Raw genomic sequence first — 12,504 nt, forward strand, 5'->3', positions numbered from 1 at the left:
TGCCCGTGCTGGCAGCAGCCTCAGCTCTGCTGGGGCCAAGATCACGCCACTGCCCCACCTGCACCTGCACCCCGAACCCTGCAGATGGACCCCAGCATGGCACATCCTAGAGACAGCATGGAGAGTCAGCAGGAAGTCAATAGCATCTAACTAACAGCATTACCAGGTAGAGCTTAATAGCCCTGGTAAGAAACAGATCTTAGAACAGTTGGTAATAAACTTTTTGAATAATAATGCTTTTCCAGTTTTGTTGTCCTGTTTGAACAGCAGAAGCCCAGGCTGAGTTTATAGACTCAGCAGACTTTCACCCTTCGATGGGTCCACAAGCACTTTAATCATTTTGTCTAACGATTACATTTTTAGATTTTTTTTTTTTAGGTTTTAGGCTTCTTTAGTTTTAAGAGGGATGATCTACAGCTGCTGGAAAGGTGCAAGCCAAGAGTGGGACGCAAAATGGGAGCCGCAGCTGCCTGGATGCGGAGATGGATGAAAAGAACCCCAGAAGCCACCAGGATCTTCGGCCTGCGTGGGGAACTGCTACTGGGGTGCAGAAGGTGTTCACACCAACTCCACAGCAGGACACACAGCTGTCTGCTCACAGCAAGTCCATACTTGCCAAGGTAAAGCAACTAATTGCTAAAGCACGTCCCACATCTGTGGACCCCATACACCTCCAGGCACAGCCGCACCCCCCCACTTCCCGACCCTGCAACTCTACAAGGTTGCTCAGAGAGGAGAAGGAAGCTGCAGGGGACATGGTTAGCTGGATACTATAGAGTTAATGCTGGTTTGAACTAGGGCTGCTCTGACTTTTTGCAAGCAGATTCATCTTTTCCTTCAGGATGTAAAGGCAGTAAATGCAACAGATACTTGGTTTTGTTCTGTGGTCAGTCCTAATCGTGTTGATCTGCCATTCCCCTCCGCAGCAGGCAGGAATGGTGTGGAGAGGAGAGCAGGTGGCCATCCTGGGTCTTCAGGACGTGTGAGGGAGCATAGAGCTTTAGAAGAAGGACCAGATGGTTGTGTGCTTGCCTGTGCTGACCAAACTGATACTATCAAGAAGAGTTTCTCTAGAAAGATCTGTGTCCTCCTGCCCACTCTGCTCTCCCCATGGCTGGGTGTGGATCCTTTTGGCTCTTCCCATGTAACACTTTGCATAGAAACTCGATACCCTTGAGCAGGGGCAGACTGACACCCTCGATCCGCAGAGTGAGGACTTTGGATATTTTAGGACAAAGATTTTCGACAAGATTATAGGCTTAAAAATTAAGGCCAAATGTGATCCAGGCCAGTGATCAGTGCTGTTTGGAAAGCAGCCCAATGGCGAGAGATTAAGAACTTGAAGCTTGCTCCTCTAGCACTGTTCTGTCTGATAATACCATTCTGGTTTATCAGGTGGGTGGTGCTGGACTGTGCAGCATTACCTGCTCTGGGCAGGCCTGCCCTGTGCAGCAATGCCCCTGCCGGGTGCGGATGCTGGGGAGCTCCATGTCCCAAAGGTCTCAGCTTCGCTCCTGTGAACTCAGCTATCGTTCTCCTAGTACCTGTCTCTGTGCACTTTGGTTCTGGGTTGATGCAATCATGAGTTCAGCAAAGTCTGAACTTCCCTCACCCCTGCAGGCAACAGCAGAGAAAGTTCAGGGACTGAAAGCAGCTGCCTGTCCTTGGTCAGCAAGATCAGCAGAGCTGGGGCCACCTGTATTGGGAGACAGAACCAATGTAAGTGGTCAGAGACAACTTCTTAGATGCCTGGAAAGCTGCTGATGGGATTCTGGCTGGATCCAGCTTGCCAGGATTTCTCACTCTAAATCCTTCTCCTCATTTAGGCCAGTTCTGGAAGCTGTAGGCATCTATGGAGCTCCCTTCCCTCCACCTCTCTTGGATGGCTGAAGAAAAGTACAGCTTTACACAGGGAGTAGCAGTATATTCCTCTGTCCCTCCTGGATATGTCCTGGTGACAGTATTTCTCTGTCCCACTGTGACTCTTCCACTCGCCACTTCAGCTATATGGGTGAGCAGTGAAAGTAGTTCAAATCACCTGCAAAGACAAGGCAGCAAATAAAATACGGTCTTGCAATTAACAGGGCACTTTCTGGCTCTTTGCCCAGCAGGTGCTTCAGAGACAGACAAATTTTCTCTTAGTGGCTTGAGCATCTCCAAAGCCTGAGCTCAGCTGACCCTTTGCTTTCCAACAGCGGAGCACTCCTGCATGCTGAGTGCTGGGGAGGGGTGATGGGCTCCCCCAGCCCTGTCAGCCTTTTCCACTTGTTGCTATAATCAGCTCATGTCAACTTCTTCCCTCTTTTCAAGGCTCTGATAACAAGCACCTAGGACAGCCAGGTGACCTTTGGCTGAGGTTCCTCTTTAAACTCTGGTAGCTTTTGCTCCATTGCCTAGTTGTTACGCAGCAGTTAAGATCCGCTCTGATAGCAGCAGAGTCTGCTCCCCTCCCCTTCCCCCTCTTAACTCACACAGGATCAAAGCTCTCTGAATGTGCTTGAACAAATTTGCATTTAGGTCAGTGAGAGAGATTTTACTTGAGGAAAAGATTTTTTTTTTCCTCCCATTTTTTTCTTAAGTCTGTAAGAAAGGAAAATAAGCACAAAGGCAGGTGGGAGAAAAAAAATGTGAGCTATAAATAAATGGGTTTGGCACCCATGGGAGGGCGAAATCATTAGTAAGAGAGAAAATCACTGATGTGGCAGCAAGCTACATCTTCAGCTGATGTAAAACTTGTTCTGAGAGGGCTGCTAGCAACTGGGAGACCTGGGTGCTGTTGCTGGTTCCATCTTAGCTCATGGATGTTGCCGTGACCAACTCCACATCTCTTGGTGCTTCCTCTGTAGATGACAAATACTTCTTCCTACTCATTGAGAACCTCAGCTTTTCCAGGAAAACAATCTCATCGTGGCTTTCTGAAGCCTAGCACACTGTCCCCCAGTTGGCATATTCTTAAAACCGCAAAAGTATGTATCAAGATTGGTGTGCTCAAGTTTAAATATTAACAGGACACATGAGAACGCAGGGTTGCAATACAGAAGTGGTAAACATTCAATGTAGTTGCTAAACTTAGCCCAACTCACTCTAGCAAGAAGTTCAGGGCTTTCTGAATTGGGCTTGAAGTCAAAGGTTAGCTGTAATTTCACGCAAGAACGACCCACCTGAATTCTGGGTGGGTCTGATGCTATGCAATAGCTTTGCTGCCCAACGTGGCCACATGCTGCCTTGCAGCATTGCGGGGCTGCAGCCGTGGCAGGGCTGGCAACGCAAGGCTCTGTCCTGATGACAGAGGTGGCACAACCTGGGACTTCTGGTCACTTCCTGATTCATGGTCACACGAATAACTCCAGGAAAGGACTTGCTGAGAATTACTATATACTAAGTTGCAAGGTGGGAAGTGGTGTTGGAAAGAGGCTCTTCAACGCTTTTTTCACCCAGAGTTATGGTAGTTTTAATGAAAAAGCCGGTTAGTTTGGCATGATTCATCTTCAATGAAATCATGTTGCATTTTATCCAATTTTCTGGCTTATTTCTTTATCTTTGGAAAACTGAAGGCTGGAAGAGGCCTCAGCCTGCCCTCAGGTGGTCATTTGAAGAAAAGCAGGAGTCACATTCCTGGCCGTGTGTCTTCAGCCGGTGGTGACACCAGGGTACTTACTGCCTGTGGCAGCACATGGGCTGAAGTCCTTTTCCCTGGCTGAGGCGCTGGGAGGGGTCTGGCTCCCAGGGCCACGATTTCTGAGGGATGGGAAAATCCCATCCTGCCCAAACCCAGGGCAGATAATGCCACAAAGATGTTCAGATGCTGGGACAGAGCCTGGCCAGCGCTGCCCTGGCTGAACTGGGCTACCTGGAGACCCTGTCCTCTCCACCACAGGACCTGATGTGTGCCCATTGCTCCTCAGGGCCCTTTTGTTCCTCAAAGACCTTGGCATGAATATTCTTTAATTCTTTTTTTTGGACATTTGTTCTGGACTGCTGTGGGTGTGAATGTCTCACCAATGGGCTGCTGTTTGCTCTGGCTGTCGGTGTTGTGCAGTGGCACCCCAGGGCTGAAGACTCGGTAAGTGAAGTAGCCTTCCATGTCCACCATAGATGCTGCTACAGTATCATCTAGAAGGTGGGTTGGATTTTTTTTTTTTGGGTGGTAGAATCCTTCAATAAAAGCAAAAGTTCCCATTTCCTGCTTTGGTAAGTGGGAGTGCAACCACACTATATTTCTGACTTCATAGTTCTCTAAAATAGGTTGTACAAGACTTCTTCAGCACCTCGGGCATCTCTTTTCTGTGTTCTGGTTCATTTCGTTCTTTAGAGAAAGAAAAGCTAATAGTCAAATGTCAAAGAATTTCATGAGGAACAGATTAAGCGATGCTGGAAACTGCTTCAGATTTATAGATCCAAGATCCATAGCGATGTGTGCAGAAAGGGCCGTGTCTGAGGGAGGTATGTATCTCTTTAGACCCTGTAACTCAAAGGGCAGGGGAAAAGGGGGAGCTTTTCACAGACAAACACTCTTCAACCAGCAGACTGTCGGCCACGGGATGGCAGTGCAGGAGGGAGAAGGAGGGATGGCTTCTCTGAGAAGCACAATTCATGGGACTGTGTTTATGGCTCCACGGCAGCCTGAATCACACCCGTATTGGTTTGCTGTGGCCATGAGAGACATCAGTAGGCTCAAGAGGCAACATGTAGGCAGTGACTGCAGGCTGGCAGCAGCATATGTAGCCTCACACCGATGCCAACCTCAGCGGGGATTTAGGTCCTTTTCCCACTCACTGGAATCCAGCGTGGAGGTGCTGGGAGGTGCACGTGGTGTCCCCAGGGACCAATCACGACCACTGTGGGTGCAGCCAGCGCACGCTGAGACCAGTTTGATGATGTTGGCTGATTTAGGGGGGAAAAAAGCTGCAGCTGGCAATGGGAGAGGTGTGTTTGGACATTGAGCAAAGCAAGACGCCCTGGCAGATAAGGAAAAGGTTTGAAATTTTCAGCTGTTCCACTTGGCTCTGCTTTTCCTTAGGGAAGAGAACGGTTTTTAACCCTGCATGAAACAACTTTTCAGTTAGAAATACTAATCTTAAAGAAGAAAAAGGAAAAAAGCTGTAAAAGGCACAAATAGGCATTTAAACAAAATATATTCTCTTTCTGAGAACTGCAGAGCTTGGTTGCTTGGGCTGATACACATTAGGGAAAACTCCTTTTCCATTTTTTGCTATTGATTAGGAGCAGGAGCAAAATTTCTGGTCCAACCTCAGTGCAGCTTGAAATGTGTCTTGTAAAGATCCTTATTGCTTGGCTGTGTTCCCCAGAAGCGCCGTGTTAGAGCCCACCCACTGCCCTACACCATAACAGGCAATTTTCAACAGCAAAGCCAGACCTGTGTAAATCGGAAGTAGTTTGGTAACTCTGGAACAAAACATGGAGGATTCCCTGTCTGTTGAATGAAGCTGCCAGTTCCTTAACAACTGGAGAAAAATCCATTTTAACCCAATTTCATGTAGTAGAACAAGCTCCCTCATAAAGACCTACAGCTTTAAAGTCACAAGGCCTCTAAACAAGTGCGTGCTCTGCATTTATGAACAAAGCAGGAGTGATTCGGGTAACATAACCAGGAACATCTCCTGCCCAGAGGATTATGAGGAAGGAACGCAATGTTTGACAGTCTGAAAATGAGCCTGTAAAATACAGGCAGGAAAATTATGCGCAGTTCTGCTCTTTTTGGACTTCACACAAAGTTAGAAAGCACATCTCCTGCTGATGTGGTAGGAGCCGTGCTGGGGACAGATGTAACAGGATGGAAAACACTGTTTCGGCACTGGCGCGAGCAATGTTTGATGTTATGAATTTGCAACTGGCCTGTGCTGACCGAGGAAAGAGGCCAGGACGTGAAGTCTAGAATTAGAAGGTGAGGTGTCCCAGGCAAATCGGGGCACCCCAAATGTGGTTTTACACCAGGATCTTAGGCCCTTCAAGCGTTCAGGTACAACATGATATGACTAATCGCTTAATCATAGGAAAGCTTTGCGAAGCGACTCTCTGCTGTATTCTTGCTGCTTATCTATTGATCCAGATGTCCCTGGAGCCGGTCTTGCGGACAGTTACTTAAGATGCTGGGAGGGCTTCAAAGCTGTGTCGGTAGGGTCTCAAAGCTGTGTCAGAAGAGCCTGGACACTGTTGTTCTCTCGGTTGTCCAAGGGTATCCTTCACCACTCATGGGCAGCTCTGAGCTTCCACACAGCACAGGCCTCACACCCCGGGCCCTCCTTTAGCTTGTTTTACTTAAGCAGGAACTAAAGTCTCCAGTCAAATTTCACTACCTCCTTACATGGCAGTATGTAACGTGAACTCCTATATATTTCCAAAGCTAATACGGTTTCATACTGTAAAGACTGACTGATGCAGCGGTGAGGGCAGGAGCATCTCCTCGCAGCGGTGAGCGCCCTCAGGGACAGCTGCGTTCGGAGGAACTGAATTTAACGGCAAGGTTTGTGCGGCCCGTTCCCTACGGCTCCCCCCGAGCTTGCCGTTCACCCTGTCTGGTGACAGGGGCAGCACAGCCCCGGCCCCAGCTCCCGGGCCTGTAATGGCGGCCCCCTCAGTGGACAGGCTCCGCCCGCAGCCGGAAGTGCCCCTGCCCGCCCCTTCCGGCCCGGCGCCGCGGCTCCTTTAAGGACGGAACCGTTGGTGTGGAGCGCGGACGGCGCGGGAAGGGAGTTGGGACGCGCGGGGCTGTCATGGCCGCGGGCTGTCTGGTGAGGGGGCGGCAGCAGTGCCGGGGGTTTAGTGCTGCTGGGGCTGAGCTGGGCGGGGAGCGGAGAGGGTGTGGGGAGCCGGGTGGGGGTCTCTTGCGGCCCAGGGGTTTAGTGGCGCTGAGAGGGGCCCCGCTGGGGTCGGGTTGGGGAGGGTGCTGGAGTGGGGGCCGTGGCCTCTGAGGTTGGGGAGGTGTTGGGGGGCTCGGGTTTTAATGGAGCGTGGCCCTTGGGGCGCTTCTGGGGGAGCACGGTGCAGGGCTGGGGAAGGGGGGTGTGCCGGGTGGTTTGGGGAGGGAGGGAGGGAGAGAGGCCTGGTGCTGCTGGGGCTGGGCTGTGCAGGGAAAGGCCTGGGGGGCAGTGGGGTGGTGGGGAGGCAGCTCTGGGTTTGGGGAAGGCTTTCTGCTGCTGGGGTTGGCCTGTGCAGCAGGGGCTGACCTGGGCTTGGGCTGTGGGGTGGCCTCATACAGTTGGGACTGGGGAGGAACTGGGGGCAGAGCTGGGCTTTGGGGGGGAGGGGGAGGGGATTAATGCTGCTGTAGTGGCAGCTCTGGGTACTGGGATGCTGTTGCAGCTGGGATTGGATTGTGTTTTTATGTGAGGGCACCTCTAGGGTGGTAGGAGGGGCTGGTGCAGGTGGGGGGAGCTCAGGATCTGGGGAGGGCTGGTTCTGGGTGTTCTGGGGGGAGGTCAGCCCCATTCTTCTGGGACTGGGTGCTTATTTCAGCAGGCTGGGGCTGTGGTCAAGTCCTGAAGGGGAGCAGGCTGCAGCCTAGGAGGGTGCTGTGGTCATCTGGGTGACAGGGAGCTGGCTGATGCTCGGGGTGGGGGGGAGCAGGTAGGCTGCAGTGGGGGTTGCCAGGGAGGCAGAGGCTGTGTGCGTGATAACAGGGACTGAAGGCTAATCAGGCTGTTCTGACGTCTGGACAATTTTCAGATGTTCCAATCCCTTGTTATGGTCCTCTCAGCCTTACCTCAGGATTTGTTTTGTCTTTGTAGCAAGGTGCTGCGTAGGTGTGTTCCCCAGCTGTAGGCAAAGGGTAGTGGGTCAATCTGTTTTGTTGCAGTTCTGATTTTACCTGCCTGTTTTAACAGGTGTGGTAGGTCTTGCAAATTTGTCCCTTCTGTGCAAATAGTGGCCTCTTGGCTGCCCTGGGCTGAGAGGAGCAAGTGTCAGAGCAAAGCTGAGCTTGATGGCCTGCTCAGGTGGTTATCAATAGAACTGATCTGTCCCAAAGTCAGCTTTGGGGTCTCTGCACTAGCAGCATGTTGTTAAAGTACATGAATGATTTGTGCAAGCCACCAAAGATCCAGGGAGGTTATCAGCTTGGGTAACTTGCTTCTTATCAAGTTTTTTGACACATGTGAAACTTGCATTTTGTGTTGCCTGATGTTTGTATCTCTATCTAGTTTTTCTGGGATAAACATGTGGCTTAGTTCATTTGTTATAGAAACAAAGTGTTTTTATTGTGCAAAGATGATTCTTAATCTATAGTGTCTGAACATTGTTGTCTTTTAGGAAGATCCGTCCCTGGAGAGACACTTCAAAGGCCACAGAGATGCTGTCACTAGTGTGGACTTCAGTCTCAATAAGAAACAACTGGGTAAGTTGTCTGTGTTCTGATAGCCAGATGATAAAGAAAGAGCTTCTCTCCTTTAGTTAAATGGAGAGAGCAGTGGAGGTACTGAGCTCTACAAGAGCAAAGAACTTACTTTCGTGAAAAGATTTTGGAGAATTTCAGGATGAAATGTGCTTTGAAAAAAAAATCCTGTTCTTGAACCATAGATGTGTTAGATTGCGTGCATCCTGCTAGAGCTTTAGGGGCATCTACTGTCACGTATCATTTCATATACCTTGCTTTACCGCGCAGTCAACTTAAGGTAAAACCTTACGTTTTTTTCTCCATCTTCCATTTCTCCCCTTTAGACAGTTACCTGTGATTATACCAAGGTATGTGTCATAGTTGCTATTCAGTAATCCACTGCCTGTGCGTTGAGTAGGAACCAGGAGGGTTTGGGGGTCTTAGTGAAGTCACTGTTAGTCTGTGTAGCACGGTGGATGTTGCTTTGGCTTGCAGAAATCATAGTTTGAGGCAATATACCTGGTAGACAGTGGCACAGTAGACATGAATAAATAGAAATGCGGCAGTCTAGCAGGTACTCATACTGTTCTGGATCTTGCAACCTACGCAATGCTCTGGAAGCTGCAAGGAAACGAAAATGAATCACATTGTCTTGGACCCCCTCCCTCTGTTGTGAATGTCAATTTAGGATCCTACACAACTTTGAGGTAGCAGCAATTTAAGATTTATTAACGCAGAATTAGATTGTATGATTTTTAACAATACTTAGTCATCAGCCAATTATCAGAGTGATTTAACAAAATTTGCTATGATCATCACAGTAACTTAGTTAAAGATTTGAAAACAGCAAGGCTCACCTGAGACTTGTGAGAGTTTCCTAAATCAAATCTCACACACAAACACAAGATTTATGACAGAGTTTCCTAAATCAAGTTGCGCAAACACAGACACAAACAGATATAGAGGTTAAGCTACGAATCAATGTTTCTTTTCTGCAGATTATAGTAAATTTTGGTACCAAAGGATTGAAATGGATCTATACTCGCTCTCTTCCCTTCATCAGTTTCTGTCAGCTGATGGTCTGAAACTTCTTATCCCTGTGTCAGCTTCTATCAGCAAATGGTCTGAATCACATTGTGAAATAAGGGGTAGCAGCCTGCTGCGATCCCGGAGAGCTCCAAAGGGCATCACTTTAGGATCAATTTTTATAGGGTTGCAAAATGATTGATTTGGTCAGTACTTTTCCACTGTGGCCACAGTTCTTATCCAGTGATCTTGGCAACTTTCAGAGTGGGCTTGTGTTGTGGGCAGGAGTCGTCTCAGGTACATTTCCCAGGCAACAGGAGTTTCAGGTGCAATTAGGGAGTCCCTAATTGCCCCAACTCACTGTATTTGCACTGGGATGAGAAGGTGCCAGCTTGTCTCCGCTCACTGCCCCGACAGGGAAAGTCAGAAAGTGCCAGATTGTCCCAGCTCACTGCGTTTGCAAATTGAGACAAGAACAATGTTGGGCCCATCGCCCTTGTAACTCAAGCAAGAGTAATGTTGGCTGGTGTTGATGTTGCTATGTGGACTGGGGTCTGCACCACTACCCCCTCCCTGCTTCTGTTTTTATTGCTCTCTGGTATCTTTTCTTTTCCAATTCCTACATCTTTGATTGCAGAGAAAGCGTTCACTCTGGTCTGCGTTGGTAATTCTGTTTCTGTATCCCTAAAACTTTATCCAGTCAGTACAGATCTCTGTTGTGTGAGGGTGCTCTAGATGTAACTTAGCATTGCTTTTGATTGTCCTTTTGTAAGTAGTATGGGGGCCCTTGCTGCCTCTGTGGAGACCATGAAATAGTTGATATCTGCGACGGAGACCGGCTTCAGGGCAGGTAAGACTGCGCTGGGCGAGGGGATCTGTAGCTAAAAAGGCCGACAGAAGGCTCTTTTTGGGGCTTTTTTGACGCCAGGCAAAGCCTCCTCCTCATGCTGGGGGCTGCCAGCCGGTGGCGGGGGGCTGCTGACTGAGACTGGGCGGAGCCAGCGCCTCCCGCGGTTCATCACACCGCCAGCTTATAAGGAGCCCCAGGGAGGACAGAGGCTGCCCACCGAGCAGTAACCAGCGCTTGGGTGTGTGTCCTGGTCAGTGCCTCACGTGGCAGTAACTTGTACGGCTGAGTCCTGAGCCTCTGCCATTGTACAAGGTAAGTTCAATTCCTTTTAGTAGTCAGACGACCAGCGCGTTCATTCCAACTGACCCTTCCACTGTCTCTTGCTTGCAGACATCCAGCTATGGTTAGAACTAGGTCAAAGGCTATTGTTAAGAAAGCTGTGGGCACCCAGACAGAGGCCCCACACAAACATGTGGGTGTCCAGGCCTCTGGCTGCAGGGAGTGCCGGGGCCTGGCCCTTGCCATGGAGGGGAGTGGGGACAACACCTGTGTCAGATGTGAACAGGTGAATGATCTCCTCAGCCTGGTGGTTGAGCTGAAGGAGGAAGTGGAAAGGTTGAGGACTATCAGGGAGTGCGAGAGGGAGATCGACTGGTGGGCCCACTCCCTGAGAGTAAGGGAACACGTTGAGGCCTCACGCGCACCAGAGGACCCTCTCCCCACTTCTCACCCGGCAGTAGAAGGGGATCTCAGAGAAGAAGGGGAATGGAAACAGGTCAGGTCCCTGCTAGGCGAAGCAGGCAAATCCCCTCCCTCCCTCTCCCACCTCCCCAGTTACCCCTGCAGAACCGGTACGGAATCTTGCAGGAGGAACTGGCTGTTGGAGAGGAGGGTGGTACGTTTAGGCAGGAAGTGCCAGAAAGACCAAGTCGCCGTAGACCTGGCATCACAACTAGTTCCAAAAGGAAAAGCAGAAGGGTCATCGTTGTGGGTGACTCTCTATTGAAGGGGGCAGAGGGACCAATATGCCATCCTGACCCGCTTCACAGGGAAGTCTGCTGCCTCTCTGGGGCACGGGTCAGGGATGTGTTGGACAAAGTTCCTACTCTAGTCAACCCTTCTGATTATTACTCCCTGTTAGTATTTCAGGTGGGCAGTGACGATGTGGGAAGAAGGAGCCCAAAATCAATTAAAAGAGATTTTTAAAGCCTTGGGAAGGGTGCTTAAGGGATCGGGAACACAAGTAGTATTCTTCTCTATCCCATCAGTGGCTATCATGAGTGAGGAAATTAATAGGAAGAGACAGCAGGTCAATTTGTGGCTTTGGGACTGGTGTTATCGACAGGGCTTTGGGTTTTTTAATCATAGGTTGCCATATGAGACACCTGGCATGCTGGTGGCAGGTGGGATGCGCCTGTCCCAGAGGGGGAAAAGAATTTTGGGACAGGAATTAGCAGGACTCATTAACAGGGCTTTAAACTAGATATGAGGGGGGAGGGGGAGATAACTGGGCCTGTTAGGACTAAACTCAAGGGGAAACACGCCAGGGCTTGAGGGATAGTGGACTAGCAAGGACTCTTACTTTACCAATTCATTTCAGAGAAGTGATAGACACCTAGAAATTATGGAAACACCTGAGAGGGGCCTGGTAGGAAATGGGGCCCACACTCACAAAAAGATGTTGAAACCATTAGATCGTCTGAAGTGCATCTATACCAATGCATGCAGTATGAACAACAAACAGGGGGAGCTTGAAGCCATGATGCACCAGGAAAACTATGACATAGTGGCTATCACAGAAACGTGGTGGGATACCTCACATGACTGGAGTGCCACAATCGAAGGCTACAAGCTCTTCAGGAGGGATAGACAGGAAAGGAGAGGTGGCGGAGTGGCTGTGTATGTTAGTGAATGCTATGAGAGCTCAGAAATTAAGTATAGTGATAACACGGTCGAGAGTGTTTGGATTAGGATAAGGGCAAATAAAGGTGATATCGCTGTGGGAGTCTGCTATAGACCTCCCAACCAAAGCAGTGAGGTGGATGAAGTCTTCTATAAGCAACTGGGAGAAATATCACGGTCGTTTGCCATTGTTCTTGTGGGGGACTTTAACCTCCCTGATATCTGCTGGGAATACAACACGGCAGACAGGGAACAATCCAGGAGGTTCCTGGAATGTGTGGAGGATAACTTCCTCATGCAGCTGGTAAGTGAGCCGACCAGGGAAAGTGCCCTCCTAGACCTGCTCCTTGTGAACAGGGAAGAACTTGTGGGGGAAGTAAAGGTTGGAGGCCGT

General features: G+C 49.6%; 1 protein-coding gene across 1 annotated transcript in view; it reads left to right on the top strand.

Annotated features, from left to right (window-relative positions):
• Nucleotides 1-6,702: 6,702 nt before the first annotated feature.
• The window catches only part of POC1A (POC1 centriolar protein A), a 62,476-nt gene continuing 56,674 nt past the window's right edge, over nt 6,703-12,504 (top strand). Inside the window, exons 1-2 of the mRNA XM_074151696.1 lie at nt 6,703-6,752; nt 8,269-8,353. Coding sequence (XP_074007797.1) covers nt 6,735-6,752; nt 8,269-8,353 — 103 coding nt within the window. The 5' untranslated portion in view covers nt 6,703-6,734. The remainder of the gene's footprint in view (nt 6,753-8,268; nt 8,354-12,504) is intronic.

This window comes from Numenius arquata, chromosome 8, assembly GCF_964106895.1.
Source record: "Numenius arquata chromosome 8, bNumArq3.hap1.1, whole genome shotgun sequence".
NCBI classification, from domain to species: Eukaryota; Metazoa; Chordata; class Aves; order Charadriiformes; family Scolopacidae; genus Numenius; species Numenius arquata.